The sequence below is a fragment of the Micrasema longulum genome, unplaced genomic scaffold, assembly GCF_059751315.1.
Source record: "Micrasema longulum isolate JH-2025_06_02 unplaced genomic scaffold, ASM5975131v1 h1tg000111l, whole genome shotgun sequence".
Lineage (NCBI taxonomy): Eukaryota > Metazoa > Arthropoda > Insecta > Trichoptera > Brachycentridae > Micrasema > Micrasema longulum.
Window position 1 is genome coordinate 184,242 of NW_028277317.1, and position 25,776 is coordinate 210,017.

Here is a 25,776-nt window from a genome sequence, read left to right on the forward strand (position 1 = left end):
CTTGGAGAGTGAATTACACTGTTTTATTTGTTTATTTATAAGAGTTTATATAATTTTAAATACGAGTACAGAAAAAAGCAAAATAAAAACAAGAAAAAAAAAACATAAAACAATAATACATTCATACTAATTAAAATTTAAATACATGATAATGAGGAAGTTCAGTGGTTTTAAAAAAAAAAATTTTTTGTTAAAAGACTGTTAAACTAAGTCAAAATAATATTTTTTAAATTTTTATATATCGTATTATCGGCGCTTCGATTTTTCAAAGTCGTGTATTTCTGAAATAACTCCGCGTGTAACGTCAGAGGTTCATTTCCGCTTATTCTCATTCAGTTCTTCCCATTGGTCCATAAGCGACAAGCAGGCCGGAAATCTTCCATAGCTCTTAGATTATAGGTCGATTCACATGAACCAGTGACGTCATTTAAAGTATTGCGTTTTTATCAAAATATTTTTTTTTTTTCTGTACATTTTCAAGAAACTTTGCCGTACAATTTAATGCTCTAATTTTTACCCCGCGTAAGAAAACATTTTTTGTATCCAATTTCCCGTAGGGCTGAAGTTCCTCATTGCAGCTGTTAGATATCTAAATAAAGACTAATAAAAAAATAAAACAAATATAAGATAATTTTGCGTTATGTTATGTTTTACGAGAAAAAATATTTTACTCACTGTACAATAAAAAAAAAAACAGGTACTTTTATTCATCATCATTGCCTTTTCGCACCTAATGGCTCACAGGGCACCACATTGATACACCAATCACAGTGTATCTTAATCATTTTTTTTACATTAACGTTTTATCATTAATATGATCAGTCTTACGGTTCAGGTGTCAGTCCAGGGACTCTGAAATATTCTGGTGTAAAAACACCCTTTTACATAAATATTTTATTTTAATCTGAGACCTCTTGCATGGTAGGCAAACACACTGACCATTATAACACCACGAGAGTGACAGTAAATAAATCTATGCAATATCTCGCAGCAGTCTCTTCTCTTAGACAAAATCCAAACTTGTACCCTTCTCCTGAAAATGGCTAAAATGCTAATTAAAACGAATGAACATTTCAATCCGCCAATGACTTGTAGATGCCTAGACTTCCATATTCTTGCCTCATAAATGTTTTCTCTCTTAACAGCAACTAATTTCAATCATTTTTATTTTTTCAGATCCGTGTCTACAAGATAAAAAAAATATTTAAAAAAAAATCAATATTTGCTAAAATGGATGATACTCGAAGACTTTAACTGTTAAAAAATTCAAAAATAAAATTACAACCATAATATTTGTAGGTGCATTACAAATATAAAGCAAAAATATATTATATAAGTTTGGATTTCGAATTTAGCAAAAAAATATATAAATGATAAATTCTGAAATAAAAATTACATACAAGTGGTGGATCGAACCGCCTAAAAATTTTGTCAATTTAAGGTCGCTCCTCCTCTATTGAAATTTCAGTTTGAAATATAATTTTAATATACCCAAATGAAGCATTTTTGAATTGCAAGACACATAATACAATATGGAAAGAATATTTTTATCTACCGTCGTATTGGTGGCGTTTCTTCGTCAGGCCGACTCCTTAGAATCCACGTCACCTGAGCAATTTCTCCTGCCGAGGAATTACAACCCACATCCATACGAAAGAACTTCTGGAAGAGACGGCGAAACGGAAGCAGTCAACAGGTTTGTGGAAGAAATTGTCCAACGACAAAAGGAAAGTGAAAATTTGAGGTTAGTAATTTTAATTTTAACTAACAAGTATAAAATAATAAACAAATTACAACAGGGATGGAGAATACCTTAAATAAGGGAATATGGAAGTCTAGGGCTTAGGACCTGTCATTGGCTGGTTTAAGAGGCCAGATTACACACTGTGTAACATTCACCATTTATGTTTGAACATTTATATTTCTTCAGTTCTTCCATTTGTTGATTTTAGTGAAGTTAAAGAGCTGAAACCTTTATTGTTGTGAAGAGATTCATCTGACTGAATTATTTCACATACTAGGCAACGACTGAAAACATTTTTCCAATTTTTTAACATCTTCTTGGACCAGTTGGTTTCATTACAATATTTGATTTTGTCTAAATGTTTGTCGACAAAAGACTGGATTTCACCCCCTTGGAAGTCATTAAGATTAACAAATTACAACAGGAATGGAGAATACCTTAAATAAGGGAATATGGAAATCTAGGCATTTACGACCAATTTTAAGGTCAGTTAAGAGACAAAGTGACAGAAAAGTTGATGTTTTTAAATATACGGGGCTTATGGTGAATGTTAGACAGTGTGTAAAGTGGCCACTTAAACCAGCCAATAACAGGTCGTAAGCCCTGTAAATGCCTAGACTTCCATATTCCCTACTTTAAGGTATTCTCCGTCCCTGTTGTAATTTGTTAATCCTAATGACTCTGACTTAATGACTCTTGGTCAACAGATGGAAGAGTTGAGAAAATGTGGATGTTCAAACTTGGGCAGAACGGTATAACAGGGATGGAGAATACCTTAAATAAGGGATATGGAAGTCTAGGCATTTACGACCAATTTTAAGGTCAGTTAAGTGACAAAGTGACAGAAAAGTTGATGTTTTTAAATATACGGGGCTTATGGTGAATGTTAGACAGTGTGTAAAGTGGCCACTTAAACCAGCCAATAACAGGTCAATGCCTAGACGTCCATATTCCCTACATTAAGGTATTCTCCGTCCCTGTTGTAATTTGTTGATCCTTATGACTCTGACTTAATGACTCTTGGTCAACAGATGGAAGAGTTGAGGAAATGTGGATGTTCAAACTTGGGCAGAACGGTATAACAGGGATGGAGAATACCTTAAATAAGGGATATGGAAGTCTAGGCATTTACGACCAATTTTAAGGTCAGTTAAGAGACAAAGTGACAGAAAAGTTGATGTTTTTAAATATACGGGGCTTATGGTGAATGTTAGACAGTGTGTAAAGTGGCCACTTAAACCAGCCAATAACAGGTCAATGCCTAGACGTCCATATTCCCTACTTTAAGGTATTCTCCGTCCCTGTTGTAATTTGTTAATCTTAATGACTCTGACTTAATGAGTCTTGGTCAACAGATGGAAGAGTTGAGGAAATGTGGATGTTCAAACTTGGGCAGAACGGTACAACAGGGATGGAGAATACCTTAAATAAGGGAATATGGAAGTCTGGGCATTTACGACCAATTTTAAGGTCAGTTAAGTGACAAAGTGACAGAAAAGTTGATGTTTTTAAATATACGGGGCTTATGGTGAATGTTAGACAGTGTGTAAAGTGGCCACTTAAACCAGCCAATAACAGGTCATAAGCCCTGTAAATGCCTAGACTGCCATATTCCCTTCTTTAAGGTATTCTCCGTCCCTGTTGTAATTTGTTAATCCTAATGACTCTGACTTAATGACTCTTGATCAACAGATGGAAGAGTTGAGGAAATGTGGATGTTCAAACATGGGCAGAACGGTGAATGTTACACATCGTGTAAAGTGGCCTCTTAAACCAGCCAATGACAGGTCATAAGCCCTGTAAATGCCTAGACTTCCATATTCCCTTCTCAAAAATGTTTTACCCCTCTGTTGAAATAAATTTAAATATAAAGGTATTTTCGCTTATCAGAACCTTTGTGAGAAAATCATTAAACTTTTTAGATTAAGTGATTAAGTGCCCAATTTTAAGGTCAGTTAAGAGACTAAGTGACAGAAAAGTTGATGTTTTTAAATATAATTAAATGCCTACATAAATTTGCTGGGAAAATATTGCCTAATTCTAAGCGATGTTAGACATTCTTAGACAGTCACTTAGAGAAAAATAAACAAACGCGAGATAGGCATCTGTAACCGTTGGAATCCGAATAAATATCAAAATTCTTAGAAAGGTCAAGAAAAGTTATTTAGCCTAACACAAAAAAGTTTGAGTGGCATTACAGTTTTTTTTTGGTTTTGTTTATTTTATTTATTGATTTGACACTTTATATTCATTTACAATATATTTACATATTTTTATTTATTTATTTAAATCTTAAAGAAGGGCACACATCTCATACATATTGTTATGTGTGTTCTAATAATAACATTACAAATATATTTTATTTATAAATGGTTTATCACATATTGTCTTGACCATTATTTTAAATTTTGATATGTTTTTTTTTTCATAAATATTTTTTTCCATTTCGTAATACTTTTTAATTGCTTTAAATAAAATTGAATTTTGGCTTTTTCCTAAATGGAAGTCTAATTTTGTTCTTTTCTCTAGTATTGTGATCGTGTTCATGCTGGTTCCGATCAATTTTTTTTCCAAAATTCTGTTTTTTATTAGAGTTTATAATTTCATGAACAAATATCATTGTATTGTAAAATATTCTTTGTTTATATGTTAATAATTTCATTTCATTTACCATCGACTTAAGGGCGGGCATATTGCCTTAACGCAATTTCTTCCTACCTACCCAAACCGTTCAGTTTGAGAAAATTATAAATACATGGATATATTGAATCTTACAATTTTATACAAAAATTAAAAACAAAGATTAACAAAATATAAATATATAAAGAAAAATTAACACTATACTATGAAGATTTACGAGGAAAACAAAAAACAACCCGACACACGCGTTGACTTATGACTGCGATAACTTAAGCATGTTCATTATTGTTCATTGTGATCGCACAAATAATACTTCTAGTTATTTGTTTGAACTACTGGGCACAATGATTAAGACCATATTTTGACAATTGTTAAGGTCAAAATTTTTTAGGTTATAAACAGTTTACCTGATGGTTTTTCAAAAATTCTGAACGAAGGTAACTGAGGACCCATGTATTTAACAATGCATATTTTTCGAATAACAAATACATTAATTAAATACCTGTAATTCATAAAGACAGGGACACCATTTAAGGTAATTTAAAATTAAATACGTTTATTTCTATTTTTATATATCTTTATATATATAATACGAATATTAACATATTACAACAGAGATGAAGAACATTTAAGAGAAGGTAATATAGAAGTCCAGGCATCTACAGGGCTTATGACCTGTCAATGGCTGGTTTAAGTGGCCACTTTACACACTGTGTAACATTCACCATTCTGCCCATATTTGAACATCTATATTCCTTCAATTCTTTCATCTGTTGATGTTTGTGAAGTTAAAGAGCTGGAACCTTTATTTATGCGGGTGAGATTCGTCTAATTGAATTATTTCACCTACATACTAGGCAACGCCTGAAAATATTATTTTTTCAATCTCACCCGCATAAATAAAGGTTCCAGCTCTTTAACTTCACAAACATCAACAGATGAAAGAATTGAAGGAATATAGATGTTCAAATATGGGCAGAATGGTGAATGTTACACAGTGTGTAAAGTGGCCACTTAAACCAGCCATTGACAGGTCATAAGCCCTGTAGATGCCTGGACTTCCATATTACCTTCTCTTAAATGTTCTTCATCTCTGTTGTAATATGTTAATATAAACAGCTCCCCGGGGAGTTGAATCCAGTCCTTGTCTACAAAAATTTGGACAAACTCAAAATATTGTTAATACGAATATGTTCTGTAACTTGAATTATAAAAATAAAACTTTTATTTTTTTGGTTGGTTGGAAGAAATTTCCATTTGGAAACAAGCCCGCCAATGTACAAATAACATTATGTACAAAAAGTTAAATAAATAAATAAAATTATATTTTCGTCTAAACTCGGATATTCTTAGAACCAGACTATAGAGTCAAGAACAACAAAGGTTGTGCATACCTGAAGTACCTAATCGGAATTTCACACTAAAACAATGATTTGATAACACACTTAATGATTAAAATGATATTTTTTGTAAATTATTTTCAAACACAATACGTGCTCGTGTGAAATACCTTCAAACGCATGAATCGTAAAAATAATATTCAAACAATATGCTTTATTCCACATTATCGTAGGCGTAATGGGGAACTTTACACAATGCTTAAAATGGTCACTTAAAACGGCTTATGAAAGGTCATAAGTCATTACGAGTTTTTCTGGGTTACTGTTATTTTAAAATTGATATTTAAAGCAATAACTACGTTATATTCAATGTTAAATCTGTATATATAATTCCTCTGTACAATTTATGCCACCGTACTCCTCCTAAACGGCTTAACCAATTTACGTGCGGTTTTCAGAAAAATCTTTGCGCTGTGCGTGTTCGTAGATATTAAAATCTTCAATCGAATATGTAAAAAAGAAGTTAGGAGCATAAATGTTTTATTCATCGATCTACCAGGGTTGCATTCGAGGAGAATGTATTTGCAAAAAAATGGAAAGATGTTGTTTTTTTGTGGATAAAAAAAGTTTGTTTTTGAATGTTTACAAACAGCATTTGCTTTTTGTGGATATCAATCAGATTATTTCATTAAATTCCTTATAACTTCTACCCATTTATTTATTTTTATTGAATTTTTGGTAACACTAAAATAATATTAAATTCAATACATTTAAAAAAATCGTATTCCTACATAAGTACACCACTTTGTTGGTGAGACGACCGGAGTTTGACGTTTGCAAAAAGGATGCCATATTTGAAAAAATATTTATTTTTCGTTTTGGAATTCAACCATAAACAAGTACCTAGGTACCTACGTGAATTTAATATAAACTTTTTTTAGTTTTGAAATTCAATCACAAACAAGTACCTAGGTACCTACTAAAGCTAGGGTTTCCTAGGACAGCGGTGCCCGTATTTTAACGGCCGTAGTGAACAGTGATGCGGTTGACAGCCGTCGTAACGGTGAATAGAGAGTGGTTTCCTTTAAAAATGGTGTTGAAAACACCGTTAAAAAATAAAACCACTCTCTATTCACCGCTACGACGGCTGCCCACCGCATCACCGTTCACTACGGCCGTTAAGATACGGGCACCGCTGTCCTAGGAAACCCTAGCTTTAACAATGAAAAGTATTTTGCCAACGTTCGGGCAGAACAACATTTGTCGGGTCCGCTAGTTATAAATAAATGTAAACTTTTAAATACATTTTATTTGCCAACCGGTTTCAGAACACGATTATCAACCGTCGTCAAAGCATAAAATTAAAACTAAAACGAAAAAATTTTTTCGCATTTTTGAATTTCATCTTAAAAAAGATTTCCATATTTAAATCCATAGAATTAAGAATAGTCCAGAAGAAACGTAGAATCATATTTGAATACATCAGACTGTGTCCAATAATTCCCCCACTATGCCCTACTTTCACCGCGCGCATTCGTGAGGTCGCAGTGTAATGTTGCTGAATGGGGAAAAAAAATCATAACACAAATGTAAGTTTAAAAAAAGCAATCGGTTAATTTCTTTAAAATTCAGTTGTGCACGCGGAACATTGATTGACACAACAGAGTAGATAAGTAAAGGGTCATTTAATAAGAGTAATTGAATTAATGAACTTTGAACTTAAAATATAAAACGAACAATATGTTGAGTTTGTCCAAATTTTTGTAGACAAGGACTGGATTTAACTCCCTGGGGAGCCGTTTATATTAACATTTTACAACAGAGATGAAGAACATTCAAGAGAAGAATTCTGTTCTAAACGTCGTTATAATGTTGCATCAGTGAACCCTTTTTCTTTTTAAATACTAGGGTTGTTACCCAGAAAAATCGAATGTTGAAAATTTTGTTAAATTATGTACTTATCTTATTTTGTTCATTTAATTTACGATAGAAAATAATGCTGGGACAGGGATTCGACTTATGATTTTAAAAATAAAACTACAGTACCTATAAGTGCTTTTTCATAGTAACTTAATTCACTTCACATATATTATGTTCGAAGTCCGAGTCGATTCATTCACTTTAATCGATGTTTTTAAGCAGGTCACCTCACTATGAAGCTAAAACCGATAATGTCAAATGTGACCTATTAAATTGGCCCTACTATAGTTAGAATATTTGTATTCGTTATATCTTTGATTTTCGCAAATTTGACCACATAACCGAGTATCGCACGCAACTACACTGGCTCAGTATCTGGCATAGAAGAAACATTCACATTCTATCACTTCTTTACAATATTTTAAATAAACCCACTTCGCCTGTTTATCTGAGAGAGCTTATCCAACCTCTTTCACATCACGGACTATCTCTTCGTTCTAGTAACGAGAGAAACCTTTTAATACCCTATCATCGCTCTAATTTTCTTGCCTCCTCTTTCACAGTACTAGCCGCTCGATTGTGGAATAATCTACCCACTAATGTTAGAGACGCCCCTTCTTGATTTACATTTAAGTCAAGATTGAAATGTCACTATCTAAATATTTAAATTGTTCCTTTATCCTTCTTCTTTCCTTCCCATCCCCTCTCCTCTCTTCATAGTATAATGTTAATTTTTAATTCTTTAATTAATCTTCGTTTTTAATTTTTGTATAAAATCGTAAGATTCAATATGTCCATGTATTTATAATTTTCTCAAACCGAACGGTTTGGGTAGGTAGGAAGAAATTGCCTTAAGGCAATATGCCATAATTATGTAAGTGTCAAATAAAATAAACAGTCAAAGCAACTTTGAATAAATTATAATTTTGTGTATGTAATATAATATGATAATAAATAAATAAATAAAAAAGATACAGGTAATAAAAATTTAAGTAAACAATAAATATTTGTCTTAGATTAATAAGACTTGAATTAGCTTTCTGTTTTGTAAAAAAGTAATGAAAAAATTTTTTTTATTTGATTAATCATAGACTTTTATTTTAGTTGTCATCTGCCATAAATATATCTTTGACCACATTACAGCTTCACTAGTTCCTATACCTCTAATTAACTAAATACATGTTACAGTGTCTGGACCCTAAAATTTAGTGTTCAGACAACAAAGCTTTTATAAGTCATATTAAATATGAGTTATTAAAGCTTTGCACTAAAACAAGCGGGATTCCGCGGCATTGAACATCCTTGATCCTGCAAATACCGAGATCGCAAATCGGCTGCGGGATTAGAAGCCCTAGTCTCTATATTTATGTTTCAGACTTAAGACACTGTTAAAATTATAAAACAGGATTCTTAGTTAATTCTCAATTATACCTCGATAAAGGAGCACGTGTTACTTCCAAACCGGTCGTTTAATAATTACATAAAAATGTTTAAATTGATTGCAACAGAGAGAGAAAACATTATTGAGAAGGGAATATGGAAGTCTAGGTATTTACAGGGCTTATGACCTGGCTTTAGTAGCCACTTTACACCTTGTGTAACATTCACCATTCTGCCTATGTTTAAACATCCACGTTTCCTTAACTCTTCCATCTGTTGACTTTTGTGAAGTCAAGAAGCTAAAACCTTTATCATGCGGGTGAAATTCATCCGGTTGAACCAAATCATTTACTAGGCAACGCCTGAAAACAATTTTTCAATTTTATTCAACAATGTTTGAGTATGTCCAAATGATTGCAGACTGGACAGGTCATAAGCCCTGTAAATGCCTAGGCTTCCATATTCCCTTCTCAATAATGTTTTCTCTCGCTGTTGCAATAAATTTAAATATGAATAACTCCCTAGGGAGGTAATCCAGCCAGTATGCAAGCATTTGGACATACTCAAACATTGTTGATATAAAAATGTGGTTAAAAACAGATTGTCCTTATTTGTATGTTAGTTACAAAGCTATTTTTCATTCTAGGAATGGTCCAGTTTTGTTTCCAAACGACGCCCCGGCTCCTACCAACAGGCCTTTGATAGTCACTTCCAGACCTTTGGCAGAACAGATCGCGAGAGCCAATCAGAAGCCGATAAACCTCACACCGAGCCCAGCAACGATAGACCAAAACCTCCAGGAAATATCCTCGAAAGAATACCAAAATGCCTTGAAACCTGGACAGAGCTACGAGTATCTCCAGGACAAATTGTACCAAAATCAGCCGTATGTCGCTCAGCCAAACCAAGATTCGCAGTCATACCAAAATCCTGTTTACGTGGTGCAGAATGGATACAATCTTTTTGAACCGTACGACGAAGCCAGAGCTTCTGGATACGCTTCAACAGGCAAAGAATATCTTGATGGAACAAACTACCAGAGTTACCCAAGAAATGAATCTGTTCCAAGCCGGCACTCCTACGCTGATGCCTTGAAAAGAGCCCAGTATATCAGCACAACTCAACGACCAACATATGATGTTATAGAAGTAAGTAAACACACTTTTTTTTTATATTTTTTTATATGGGAGTTGCTTTATTATTTACCTTGCTTATAATATACAAGGTTTTTATTTCAAAAAGTGGATTTTTCTGCTATTAAATATCTTAAAAATTATCTAAACTATTGGGATCAGGAGGGATATATTAATGTGGGCTAATCAGGAACTTCTCAGCATTTGCTCAAGTGGAGAGGAAACCACTTAAAACTCTTCAGGAGAAGCCAGCCTGTTGGCAGCAGTCAACGGGCCTGCCGTTCCACTAGAGGAGTGTTCGGCATTTTGTTCCCTACTTTGGTTTATTTTACCAATTTCCTGCGCTATATTTATCATGTATGATACTACCTCTCGTGTGAGTTCTTTATTACCTATCACCGATGGGATGTCGCATAGATAGTAAACACACTGTTGAATAAAAAAATACAAGGGATTTGTGTTTTTTTTTTTGTTTTTTCCTCAGCAATAATTTCGCCTTATTCCATCAGAGGCAATATTACTGATGAATAAACTGTTAACCTTAAATAAACATATTGATACTATGATAACCAAGTCACTAAAACTCTTGGGTTTTGTTAGCGGGACATCTAGTGACTTTACTAATACAAAACACTATTTCAATTAAATTTAACAGCGAGGGAAAACATTTTTGAGAAAGAAATATGGTAGTCTAGGCATTTACAGGGCTTATGACCTGTCATTGGCTGGTTTAAGTGGCCACTTAACACACTGTGTAACATTCACCACAGCAAATGTAGATGTTGAAACATGGGCAGAATGGTGAATGTTACGGTGTGTAAAGTGGCCACCTTAACCAGCCAATGACAGGTCATAAGCCCTGTAAATGCCTAGACTTACATATTCCCTTCTCAAAAATGTTTTCCCTCTCTGTTGAAATAAATCAAAAACACTATATTGCTTACTTGTTCGTCCTCTTTTAGAATATGTATTCGTGATCTGGTCTCTTTTCTAAGTAGGCCTATCTCTGTTGGCTGCCAGCTCCTGTGCGTTCTCCCAAGTCAGGTTCTCCTAAAAAAGTTCTGACAAAAAATGCCGTCGAACTGTCAGCAGTGGACGTGCAGGACGTCGAGAACCTGATGCCTTGTAAAGTAAGCAAGCGTGGTAAAGGCTCTCAGGAGGCATCCGCAGCACATGGCCAAGCCAACCGTATCGCCTCCGCTCGACGACAGTTCTCACCGGAGTTTGTTGCATCCGTTCTCTTATTACGTCATTCCTCACAAAGTCAAACAAGCACACGCAAGATTCTTTTGAGAAACCTATTTTCAAAACTCAGAATATTGCTGTTTTGGGCCCTTCTGAGGTGCCACGATTTGCACCCGTAAAGAAGAATATCCAATATCCGATCTCCAGAGAGCCTTCATACTGTTGAATGTGGAGCCTGCTACTCCTAACCGCACTCCCAGTTCTTTTTGAAGGCTAAATACGATTCTCATTTTTAGGAACAATCAGTTCGACCTCCAATCTTCACAGCCCTTGGAAAGTTCCCCAGGAATAAGGATCTTCATGGTGAGGGGAAGAGAAAGAACGCATTGTGGCAATCCCAACACGAAACGAATACAGTAGAGAACCAAGGAGCAGACGACGAGTATTACAACGATGACGGTGTTGGTGTAAGTAACATTTTTTTACGACTGCGACACGGTACAAATAAATATTAGACACCTAATGCACATTAATAGTGTTAAAAATGAATCCACCAAGATGATAGGAGTTGTACTTCAAAATTCTAGATCTTTTAATAATGCGCCCATTGTATTTATTTATTCTCAATTTTTTGTTTATACTTTAGTACATTTTTTTTTACATACTAGGTGTGTTCAGAAAAAAATGGGTTTTTTATTTACTGATAATATTTCGTTGCTCCCAAATTTTCCTTTTTTAAAAATCACGCACTATCCTGGATTCAAACTAAAGATATTTTTTTTTCTATGATATATATTGTTACCCTTAATAAATAAATAAATAAGGAATATTTAAATGTTTTTTTAAAAATATTTTTTATTTCCTGTTTTAATTACTATAAAATAAAAAGTACCCTATAATATTTTACAGAATATTTTCTTTTCTCTTTCATAATTATAAAAAATATTATCCTTACTTAAATTTATTTCAACAGAGAGGGAAAACATTTTTGAGTAGGGAACATGGAAGTCAAGGCATTTACAGGGCTTATGACCTGTCATTGGCTGGTTTAAGTGGCAACTTTACACACTGTGTAACATTCACAATTCTGCCCATGTTTGAACATTCACATTTTCTCAACTCCTCCATCTGTTGACTTTTGTGAAGTAAAAGAGCTGAAACCTTTTTCACGCGGGTGAGATCCATCCGGCTGAACCAAATCACCTACTAGGCAACTCCTGAAAACAATTTTTCAAATTTTATGCTTCTTCTTTTACCAGGTAGTAATTCAACAATGTTTGATTATGTCCAAATGCTAACAGACTGGCTGGATTTCCTCCCTAGGGAGTTTTTCATATTTAAATTTATTTCAACAGAGAATTAAATTTATTAAATATGTCAATTTCAACAGCTCCCCCGGGAGTTGAATCCAATCTTTGTCTACGAAAATTTGGACAAACTCAAAATATTGTTGATAAGTCCACCTGGTCCATGAAGAATTAATGAAATTGAAAAAATAACATTTTCAGGCGTTGCCTAGTATGTAGGTGAAATAATTCAATTACACGAATCTCACCCGCATAAATAAATGTTTCAGCTCTTTAACTGTACAAACATCAACAGAAGAAAGAATGGAAGGAATAAAGATGCTCAAATATGGGCAGAATGGTGAATGTTACACAGTGTGTAACGTGGCCACTTAAACCAGCCATTGACAGGTCATAAGCCCTGTAGATGCCTAGACTTCCATAATTCTTTCTTTTAAATGTTCTTTATCTCTGTTGTAATATGTTTGTATAAACAGATCCCCAGGGAGTTGAATCCAGTCCTTGTCTACAAAAATTTGGACAAAATCAAAATATTGTTGACATTACTAAAAAGTTTTTTTTTTATCACACGTACAACAATTTATTCCTTTATATTGTGACAATTATTTTTGTTGTTTTGAATTGCAGATCAATAAACACTATGCTTTCTCATATTCTGTAAAAGACCGACACACAGGAGATGACTTTTCTCACTCTCAACGGAACACAGGAACCGGAACAAATGGAGAATACAGAGTAAAACTACCGGACGGAAGAACTCAAATAGTCTCCTACACCGCAGATAACGGGGGGTATAAAGCAGACGTAAGATACCAAGAAGACTCAGACGCGACTGTGACAACTCAAAAACCAGACAGACCAATTTACCAACCCGTAACAAACAGTATCTACTTGCAAACTAGAGCACCAAAGCTAGGAAGAATCGTTGTTCCAAGCCAAGAAGAAACAGACTACCAAGACCTGTATTACTATGATAACAATCCAAGCCAAAAACACGACCAAACATATAAAAGCTACGTTACAAATGAAGCAAATGAAGTCTTGATAACCAGCAGACCAGGGTACTTATATACTCCTTCACAGCACTACAGCAATGCAGATTACACAGTAACGCCGAAAACCTACGTTTACCTACAGCCTACTCCGACTAGTTTGCCTTTAAGGAATCATCAAAATACCCCCAGTTCAACAACTCAAAACCCGCACGAAGCCAGCAGAACATACTCGCACTTCTACAACGCGGAGTCTGTTAAATTTGTAAGCACCACACCCAAATACCAAAAACATTTGAAGAATTCCATCTCGCACGCAAAAAGATTAGTGTCAACAACGCCGGCGCCTGTTCGTTTTGTAAGTTCAACACCGCAAAACGGTTACCAGTCTGTTTCAAGCACGCCAGCGCCTGGTATGGATAATTACGACCATCTAGACGTACCCGAAGTGGTCAAAATTGAGCCTAGACAAAAATCAACAGTCCGGTACACAAGCCTAGCCCCAGTTTTGTACAGCTCTTTGAGTCAAAAAGACGTTACGCCTTCGCCTTACTCACAGACTGGGACCCAATCGACGCAATCGAATCTTCTCAATTTGGCCAGGTATATTGGAAACGGACACACATTAGATTTGAGGAAGTATTTTACATTTACGCAGAAAAAGTAACTGTAACGAGTTTTGCCATTAAATTTTTTATAGCAAATGTAAAAATAAGTTTAAGGGAAATGATAAACCATGTATTAATAATAAAATAGTGAAATAAAATAGAGATAATCATGTTTAGTAAAATTTGTTTTTTTTATTTATTTGATTAGTCTGAATTTTTCATTTGTATCAACGAGTCTTTTAGCAGCCGGTACTCTCCCTCCTTCATGTCAATTCTGCATCCTTAAAAAAATTTATCGATGGCTATTCTGAACCGTTCTCTTGGCCGTAGAAAACACTTTTATCTGACGTATTTTGTACCTAAATACGCGCGATAAAAGCTTTTTCTATGGCCGCTAGAGCGCGAGCGTTTGAAATATCACCCCTGAGGTTTCCGCAGCATGTGTCCAAGACTGGTACACCGCCGATCCTTCAAGACACTGAGGAGGCAGCTACATCTTTTGCACAAAATTCACCTCAAGCTCCTCTCAAAAATCATAAACAGTTCAAAAACCGTGGTAAGCGGCGGGGAGAGAGGGAAAGGCTGCTGTCGTGCCAATTTTTTTACAAATATTTACATAATAGTCTTATATTAACAGCCAAGTGGACGGAATCGCAGCGGAAAATGACAGGACGGTGGCCGCGGAGAAGAAAGAAAAGCAGGTTAAAATAATTGCGGAAGACAGAAGGTTAAGCGCCATATACGAGGCTGAACAAATCAGAACCAAAATGTGTGCATTATATTACGTCGCTGCGCCGGCAATATCTGTGAAGGGATTTTTCTTTTTACTCCTAAAAGGCTGTGCTACAAAATTCCTTGATGTTACATCTGCCTCTAGCAAAAAACAGAATATTCTGAACTTCAGACGTACTAAAAAATAGAGACATACCTTTTCCATAAGTTACAAAAAAATATCATATGATTTAGGCCTGTTATAGTCAAATAAATCAAAAATCAAAAATACGCCGGTCATATTTAGTTATAAAGGTGCTAAACTTGCTTTGTTTCTTTGTTGTTCTAAATATGTGTTATTTTCTAAATGCTAATATTATTTATGTCCCGAATTGAGTTGTTGTAACTCCTGGGAATGTAATTCAACGTATTATACTTGTAAAATACTTTGTGTTAAAAACAACAAAAAAAACAAACAAACCATCACGCTGTTTCCCCGTAGGGATAGGCAGAGAGGAAAAAACGCCATATCACTCTATCTTGGCGTACAGATCTCGCTTTCTCTACATTCATACATCTTCTCATGCATGCACGCACGCCGATTATTCCTACTTTTGACATGTCCATCTTCAAGTATTTGATGGACTTGATCGTGCCATGTCTTTCTCGGTCGTCCTCGTTTTCTGCATCCATCAACATTCGCATCGTAGTTCCGTTTAGTCGTTCTTTCGCTGTCCATTCGCTCTACATGTCTAAACCGACGCAGCACCCCTTTCTTGATTCTGTCGATAATGCATGTCTCAGCCTTCCACACTTGACGGATCTCGACATTTGTGCACCTATCATACATCGTTTTACCACACATTCGCCTGAAGGATCGCATTTCGACAGCGTTCAACCTACTTTCATCATCATTTTTCCAATTTCATACTTCGCTCCCATCCATTAGAGTTGGCACTAGAACTCTGTTGTGAACTGCTAGTTTAGCCTCCTGAAATAAACATTTGTTTGCCAAAGTAGATTTTAGTCCACCGTTCACCCTGTTCCCGGCACTCACCCTCCTTTCAATATCTTTCTCGGTCTTTCCATCCCTAGTAAACATACTTCCCAGGTACAAAAATTCTTCTACTTGTTTTAGTATAACTCCATTCAGAGTGATTTCACATTTAGTCATACTTTCATTTCTTTCAAAAACCATCACATTCGATTTATCGACATTCATCAGCAAATCGCTTCTTTTGCATACATCGTAGACCTTTGTTACCAAGAATTGCAGTTCCTCTTTGTTGTTAGCAAGAAGTACAGCATCGTCAGCATACAAAAGACAATTGACATTTAAATCACCAATGCAGTTATCGATATACACGTTTCAGACGTTCATCACTGATTCAGAATACCTCCGTTCACACTGATCTCACATTTAGTTATATTTTCATCCCTTTCAAAGACCATCACTTTCGATTTATCAACATTAATTCATTCATTCAACTTTGTGTTATATGATTTATAAATAAATAAAATAAAAATTGAAGTCCTGCTAAGTTGTATACATACATCAGCAGGTTCTTATAAATTGCTTGATTATTCAAACTCAACCTACGTCAATAGAAATTTGACTTGAAAAACATTACAGTTTAATAATATAAACACATTAAAATACTTTTTTGGTTCGTGTACCTGCACACAAATCTGGATTTTCTCCCAAGACGGGAGTAGGTATATATCGCTAAATAAGCGTAATGGGGAATGTTGTAGTACCTACATAAAGTGGCCACTTAACCCAGCCAATGACAGGTCATAAACCCTGTAAACGCTCGAATATCCATAATCCTGAATCTTGAATTTGAAAAAATTCTACCTCATCTCTGTAGGGATATAAATAAAAAAAAAACATTAAAATATCTTTACACATCTCTAGTTAGAAGCCAACTAGATTATAATTCTCAAATATGGTCATATTATCAAAATATTTGATTATTAAATGAAACCAATTTTTGATACCCCTAATCTACTGAAATTAATTTCTTTCTATGTACCACCTAGGTTAAGCAGAACATCTACAATATTTTATTGTCCAAATTCTCGAACGGTAGCTCAATTAACTCATCCATTGTTAGATTACAAAATACCGGGAATGAATATGCATCACATTTTGATATATTTAGTTTATCTCTGCCTAACTTAAAAAATAAAGTGACCAACATATTTTTATCAAAAAGAGCAAATCATCTTCAGAAGATTGGGTTGGAATAGTTATAATTTGATTGATTAATGTACTTTGCTATTGTATAATTTCTTAAAAATATATATATATATTTCAAGTAATTACTAACGTGTACAGTACGAGTATATTAACATTTCATACTCGATTTTTTAAAATATTTTTATTTTTAAGCACTCTTTATACCACATTTATGTAAATGGCAGAAATGCCGTGTATAAATAAATAAATATAACATATTTTATTACCAAAAATTAAAAATAATCACCAAAAAAATAACTTTTTTCGATAATCATAATTTGAGCAAACGTCTCACTCCTGTATTTAACTCAGTATTTTTAATATTGTTTGGTAACATGTTAAATATTTTATGTATACTGTATTGCAGTGTCCTTTTGCCATATTTATTGCAATATCTAGGAACAGCTAGCCCTTCCATACTAGTAAACCTGGTGTTGTAATCATGTACCAACTTGTGTTTATACTCGGAGTGCGACGCGTGCTGACAAACATCAATGGTATTGAAATATTGTGTCCCTGGCGGTATACATCTTTATGTAGTAGCATTATAATATAATATAATATACAACAATAATATGTCAACAAATAAATTACTGTTCTCCCATAATTTTTTTTATGTAATGAAGGAGAAATTAAAAATATACAAATTCTTCAAAATAAGGCGATGAGAATTATTCTCAAAAGAATTCTCTATTCTAATGTAGAAAGAATGCACAAAGGAATTGGCTTGCTCACAGTAAAGCAGGGAAATAATATTATGTAGCAGTTTTTATACATAAAATAATTAAGGGAATGAATAAAATAAAAACAATAATAAAATTTAACCAACAATGTCATTCACATGAAACAAGGGGTAAAAAAAAGATAAGATGAGGAAAAAAACAGAATCTCAAAACTCATTGTACAAGGGGTTGAAGCTGTACAATGAGTTACCTGAAGAAATAAAGGAAATAGAAAAAATAGAAATATTTTTAATTAATTTTTAAAAAAAATGTTATTGAGAAATTTTGATAAAAAAATTGTAATGTTATTAAAAGATTATATTAGTTCTTAAGATGTTTTGAACTAACTTTATAAAGCATAAATAAATAAAACAAATTTGACAAATAAAACAAATAAAACAAATAAAACAAATAAAACAAATAAAACGAATAAAACGAATAGAACGAATAGAACGAATAGAACGAATAGAACGAATAGAACGATTAGAACGAATAGAATGAATAGTATGAATAGAATGAATAGAATGAATAGAATGAATAGAATGAATAGAATTAATAGAATGAATAGAATGAATAGAATGAATAGAATGAATAGGATGAATAGGATGAATAGGATGAATAGGATGAATAGGACGAATAGGACGAATAGGACGAATAGGACGAATAGGACGAATAGGATGAATAGGATGAATAGGATGAATAGGATGAATAGGATGAATAGGATGAATAGGATGAATAGGATGAATAGGATGAATAGGATGAATAGGATGAATAGGATGAGTAGGATGAATAGGATGAGTAGGATGAGTAAGATGAGTAGGATGAGTAGAATGAGTAAATTAAATAAACGAATTATTGTTTAAAAAAATTCAAAATTGGTAGAATTTCCATCGAAATCAATAGATCGGTATATTGCTCTAAAATCGGTAGAGTTGGCAACAAAATATTATAATACGCAAAGTCAGGCTGTTTTTTTTCCGAGTCAATTTATTTGATTACATTACACAAGTTTAAAATATTAGCATTGAAAGATGGCGTGTTGAAAAAGCAAAGAATATAAGTTGTATGTGACAAACCAATGCAGTTTGCATAGAAATGCACATATTTGTATCGGAATGAAAAGTATTTATACGTAACATGAGATTTCTCTGAAGAGGAAGAGTCTTATAAGAAGTTCACGTTCAATCTCTCCGTATCAGGAAGTCGCAATGGTGACTTCTATTTAAATCATGTAATCATCGGTCAGTAGGTAGACGTTTTATAAAACATGATGTGAAAAATTCTCGCAATTTATTTATTTATTTGACGGACTTATGCAGTCCATTCTAACGACGGTAAATACAATTTCTTATAATAAATACAGGCACTAATCAAATAAAATACAACAAAATAAAATTAAAGCTAGAACAAAAAAAAAATTACATTTTTTTTTTTACATTTTACATTTTTTTTTTGCACCACAACAGGCCAGGAGGCCTAATTACAGTGGTGAATTACATCACAGAGCACCCAGGCTTGAGAAAAATCACATTTTAATTTTTGTGTTCTCACCGGGAATCGAACCCGGAACCTTCCGTGCGTGAGTCAAGCGTCTTGACCACTTGATTATTCCCACATTGATTATTGCTCCATTTTTTTATACTTAAGTAATGAAGGAGATCTAAAAAGACTCCAAATAATACAAAACAAAGCGATGAGGATAATATTAAGATGTGGGAGACGAACAAATGTTAAGAAAATGATTCAACTTCTAGATATCATGACAATTGATCAAAGAATCAAATTCAATGTTGCCAATGAAATAAACAAAATTATTAAAGGAATAGTTCCGAGATATTTTCAAAATAAACTAAAAAATAATGAGTTCTTTCATAGAAACTATGCAACAAGAGGATCTAAGAATATAAGACTGGAAAAGAAATCAAAAGCAATGTCCCAGAACTGCCTTATGTACAAGGGAATAAAACTATTTGAAGAAATGCCAGAAAGCATAAAAAATTAAATTAATGTAAATATATTTAAAATTAAATGTAAAAAGTATATATGTGAAAAATATTAGGTAGTAAATAGTGTAAATAGTGAATATAATTAATGAAAATGTACATATGAAACAGTTAATATTATAAATTAGGATACTAAGTGTATAATAGTGATAAATAATGTTAGAATAAGTATAGATGTAAATATTGTGTTGTAAATATATATTAGACTATGTAATACATAGAACTAAATAAATAAATAATAAAAAAAATTTAAAAAAAACTACACCACGGAGGCCGCCTCACCATTACCACCTCAAGACAACAAGATCCGGTCTATCTTAGTAATTTTTTAAATCACTAAGATAGACCCACCGAAAAAGTTCAGATCTTGTCTCGAGTTTACAATACGACACAATCGGGACATTGGTCCATGCGAGCCATACTCTGTGCCGTGTTGATCGAGGAACAGCACATTATTATTTCGCAACCGGCGGATCGGAACATTGAATGCCACTTGTTCCAGTAACGACGGTACATCAATTAAACCATTCAGCAAATTAAACATAAATATGGAGTCAATGTTATTTCTACGTTTTTGTAGACTTGAGATTTTGAACATTGACTCCATTTCTCCGTAAGTGTAGTCTCCCCTCTCGAGGCCAATCATCCATGCTACTTTTCTTAGCAAACGATGTTGCACCGATTCGATATGATTTATCCGGCCCACATAGAAGGGAGACCAGATCACGGATGCATAATCTAGAAGAGGACGAACAAGTGAGCAATATAGTGTTTTAACTTAACATATTGCAACAGACATAAAGAACATTTCAGAGAAGGTAATATAGAAGTCTAGGCATCTACAGGTGAAAGAATCAAACATCAACAAATGAAAGAATTGAAGGAATATAGATCTTCAAATATAGGCAGAATGGTGAATGTTACACAGTGTGTAAAGTGGCCACTTAAACTAGCCATGGACAGGTTATAAGCCCTGTAGATGCCTAGACTTCTATATTACCATCTCTAAAATGTTCTTTATATCTGTTGCAATATGTTAATATAAACATCTCCCCAGGGAGTTGAATCCAGTCCATGTCTACAAAAATTTGGACAAACTCAAAATATTGTTAGTGTTTTAACCGTGAATATATTAGTAAAGTCACTAGATGTCCCGCTAACAAAACCCAAGAGTTTTAGGGACTTGTTAATCATAGTATCAATATGTTCATTAAAGGTAAGTTTACTGTCCAATGCTTAAAAAATCGGGTTATGGTCCCGTGGCTAGTGTCGTGGACTCATGGATCAAAGATCCGAGGATCGCACCCCACTCTACCGCAACTTGATTTCCATTTTCTAATAGTGAGTTATTTACAACTCGTTAAAAATAGCTACCAAAATTGAAATATTTGGATAAATCATAAGAACCCAAAGATTTCTTTTAAAAAAATAAAATAAAATAAATGTAAAATAATGCTTTATAATGTGTTAAATGTACATTAAACAACATTTCGTATATTTTTAGGAAAATTTATATAGTGCTGTTTTTTGTAAAAAGCCACCTCAAGGACGCTGTATAATCAACACATCTTAATTTTTTTCTAAATTAATTAAGGGGTATGTAAAATATATCTACAGATGAAAAAAAAGCATAATAGTTAGAGCAAGAACGATAGAGGAAAGAGTGTTGTAATACTATGTACCTAGCTGCTTTAAATTGTATTTATTTAATATGTTTGTATTTTATTTGTTTATCTATTTTTTTTTATAAAGCTTCAATACCTTCTTTTTTTTGAAAAAAAAACAACTACACTTCTAAACACTGTTTATTTCCTTATATTGTATATTTTAAAATTTGTGCTGTTTATTTGTTTATTTATTCACACTCTTTATCAAAATACAATTCCATGTTCACTTTGCCCAGCTAACAAGGGTACATACCTCGTTCCAAGCTAGGCAATTACATTTTAATATATTATAATAGTTAACAAATTAATATAGAGCACAGACAAACAAAATAAAAACTTATTCGGATACACATTTTGATTCATATACATACAGACATACACATATATACACACATATATATACACATATATACACATGTACATACACACACGTACATACACCGTACGGCGCGTACACTCATAAATACATTCATAAAAACATAGACAATTTATTTATAATGCGAAATTTCATGGTTGTCATCTATAAATATATTTTTTTTAATTATTCCTTATTTTTATATTTTATTTTCGACATCCAGTAAGAATCTCCAATCCGTGGCATGCATCAACTTTTCTGACTCCCTACGACCAATGTCACGAAAGAGCGAGGTCAACACCTTCCGCAACTTGACAACACTCCCGTCTTTCCACGATTCTGGCAAAAGGTTATGGACGTTTTTGCCTACGTAATAGTGTTGTCTCGATGCCAGAACAGTGTTGACCCCTTCACTTAGTATCAGATCCCTATAAGAGTATCTTGTATTATGGTTGTGGTTGACGCTTGGGTAAATGTCTCTATTTATGTGTGTAACCACTACCGTTCTCAATATATACTGTTGAATAATATGTTTATATACTCATTTTCTTTATTTTATACCAAGTTTACTTCTCAACACTGTTTTATCTTTTATTTTAACTTTAAATTGAATTTTAAAATTTTATGTTGTTTAAATGCTCATGTTTATATAACTTCCATGTATGTTAAAGCCTTATGGGCGTGAAAAATAATAAAATAAAATAAATAATTACACACTGACAAATTTTTGATATATTTGAGTTTAAATATATAATATAATAAAATAAATGAGTTATTTTACACCAGGACAAAACTGTACCGCCAGGGAACAAACGGTTGGTAAAATATTTATAATATAAACATTCTTCCTTATTTTCACAAAATAAATTTTGCGAAATGTTCTATGGAAGTCTGAATAAAGACATTACGCAGTTAGAAAAGTAATTTAATTCCCGTTGTCCGAGGCATGCCAACGTGGGGTGTTACTACTAAAATGCAATTGTAAATAACTGAAATTGTTTAGAAACTTCTATGCGCGTTATCAAAACAGGGTGACTATGCTTTTCATAATCAAATATCAAAAATAATATTTGATTTCTGAATCGTGGCCTAATCGCCGAGACGTTTGTCTAACACAAGAAAGATTTTTTTTATTTTTTAATTTTTTTTTTTTCAGCCACGTAAATATACATTTTACAAAAAAAAATGGGTTGAACTTGATAAGTTTGAACGATTACAAAATGTTTGTATGCTTTATATCTTTCTTCTTCTTCTTCACGTGTCATGTCGGGTCCTCCCGACGTTGACAATCACTTGGGAGAAAGCTTCCCTATCCTGAGCAGTGCGAAACAGCTCCTCCACAGTTCTAATCATGGTCCATGATCGGATGTCTCGAAGCCAGGAAAGCTGTTTTCTTCCAACCCCTCTACGTCCCTCGATCTTCCCCTTCATGACAAGCTGAAGTATGGCATATTTATCACCTCTCAACACATGGACAAAATATGAAATCTTACGGAGCTTAACAGTGGTGAATAGTTCTCTATTAGTATTGGCTCTACGTAATACTTCATTGTTGGTTATCATATCGGTCCAAGATATTCTTAACCATTTTCACATTTCAAATGCTTCAAATGTATATCTTTAACCTTCGCAAATTTCACCACACAACCGAATATCGCACGCAACTACACTGGCTCAGTATCAGGCATAGAAGAAACATTCACATTCTATCACTTCTTCACAATATTTTAAATAATCCCACTTCGCCTGTTTATCTGAGAGAGCTCTTCCAACCTCTATTACAACATGGACTATCTCTTCGTTCTAGTAACGAGAGAACACTTTTAATATCCTTTCACCGCTCTAATTTTCTTCCCTCTTCTTTCAAAGTTGTAGCTGCTCGATTATGAAATAATCTAACCATTAATGTCAGAAACGCTCCTTTTTTATTTACATTTAAATCAAGAATGAAATATCACTATCTAAATGTTTGAGTTGTTCCTTTCCCCTTCTTCTTTCCTTCCCATTACCTCTTCTCTCCTCTCCCCATAGTATAGTGTAAATTTTTATCTATTTTTTTTTTAAATTTTAGTATAAAATTATAAGATTCTGCATAATTATCTAGAATATGTCCATGTACTTGTAATTTTCTCAAACTAAACGGTTTGAGTGGGTAGGAAGAAATTTCTTTAAGGCAATATGCCCGCCCTTTTATGTATATATATTGTATATGTGTATAAAGTGTTAAATAAATCAATAATAAATTGACGGATCGTGGTATTTTTTTTTCATAACAATAGTTTGAAGACCGGCAATCTATACAAGACACTTTCTTTCCCGAAAAATATACCATTCCATCGAGAAAGTTCTTATTGCTAAACGAAAAAAATATTTAATTACTTAACTAATTTTTACCTAATATTGCATGAGGAAAGTCGCCGGTAAAAGCTAGTAATTAATAAAAACATTTTAGAATCACAGAACAAAACACGTTAAATATACATAACAATATACTCTTTTTAATATTTTTACATGTGAGAATATACAGAAAAGACTTAATATACAGAGATATTTAACAAAATGTTCAGACAGTTTTAAACTCTACGTATTTATGTTTATAACTAATTTATGTATCCCTATGTTATTTAGATTATAAAACGCACAATAAAAGAACAAAAACTTAACATAAACTATACATTTATGGAGCAGTTGATCCAATATTGGTTTGGGCGAATGAGACAATCTATTTTACTTCTACCCAGCTCCACTATCCATTTTTTATAGCCTTTTTGAGCATTTTCTCGTTACTAATTGTTTTAATGGGCAGTGGAAGTAGGTTATAGATTTAATCGAAATAATACTCAAAATCCCTTTGTCTGAAAGTGGTATTAGTTTGTATTTGTTTAAGTTGTATTTGTCTTTGTCAGCACGGGTAACCCCAGTGAGGTCACATTATTTGTATTACAAGCCATTGTTTATAACGGAAAAAAATTAATAAATATGTATATAATAAACAATAATTTTTGTTCTTTGTTATATAGTAGTACTAGCGGACCCGACAGACGTTGTTCTGCCCGAACGTTGGCTTGCCTGCTATCGTCTTGGAAAAATACTTTTCATCTAGGTACTTGATTGTGATTAAATTCCAAGACTAAAAATTGTTGATATTCAAAAAATATTGAATTAAAGTAGGTACTTATTTATGGTTGAATTCCAAAACAAAAAATATAAATTTTTGAAATATGGCATCCTTTTTGTAAACGTCAAACTCCGGGCGTCTCACCAACAAAGTGGTGAACTTATTTAGGAATACGATTTTTAAAAATGTATTGAATTTAATATTATTTTAGTGTTACCAAAAATCCAATAAAAATAAATAAATGGGTAGAAATTAAAAGGAATTCCAGGAAAGAATCTGATTGAGATCTACAAAAAACAAATGCTGTTTGTAAACATTCAAAAATATTTTTTTTTCCACAAAAAAACAACATCTTTCCATTTTTTTGGAAATGCATTCTCCTCGAATGCAACCCTGGTAGATCGATGAATAAAACATTTATGCTCCTAACCCTTTTTTTACACATTCGATTGAAGATTTTAATATCTACGAACACTCACAGCGCCAAGATCCATATTTCTCTGAAAACCGCACGTAAATCGGTTAAGCCTTTTAGGGGAGTACGGTGACATTACACGTACTGAGGAATTATATATATAAAGATAAAATCAACCAATTAATGATATATTTTTCAACGTTGGAATATTTTCATAAAATTTATAACTCATTCAATTTACTAAGTAGCTGTGTATTCAAATTTGACAAAGCAAGTACTTTGGAAGTGATTCTT

At 33.2% G+C, this 25,776-nt stretch overlaps 1 protein-coding gene across 1 annotated transcript in view; it reads left to right on the forward strand.

The window, feature by feature from the left end:
* The window catches only part of LOC148284550 (uncharacterized), a 30,302-nt gene extending 15,871 nt beyond the window's left edge, over positions 1–14,431 (forward strand). Inside the window, exons 2-5 of the mRNA XM_088238449.1 lie at positions 1,177–1,744; positions 9,671–10,172; positions 11,639–11,809; positions 13,277–14,431. Of these exons, the coding sequence (XP_088094575.1) occupies positions 1,533–1,744; positions 9,671–10,172; positions 11,639–11,809; positions 13,277–14,308 (1,917 nt within the window). The 5' untranslated portion in view covers positions 1,177–1,532 and the 3' untranslated portion in view covers positions 14,309–14,431. The remainder of the gene's footprint in view (positions 1–1,176; positions 1,745–9,670; positions 10,173–11,638; positions 11,810–13,276) is intronic.
* The last annotated feature ends 11,345 nt before the right edge of the window (positions 14,432–25,776 follow it).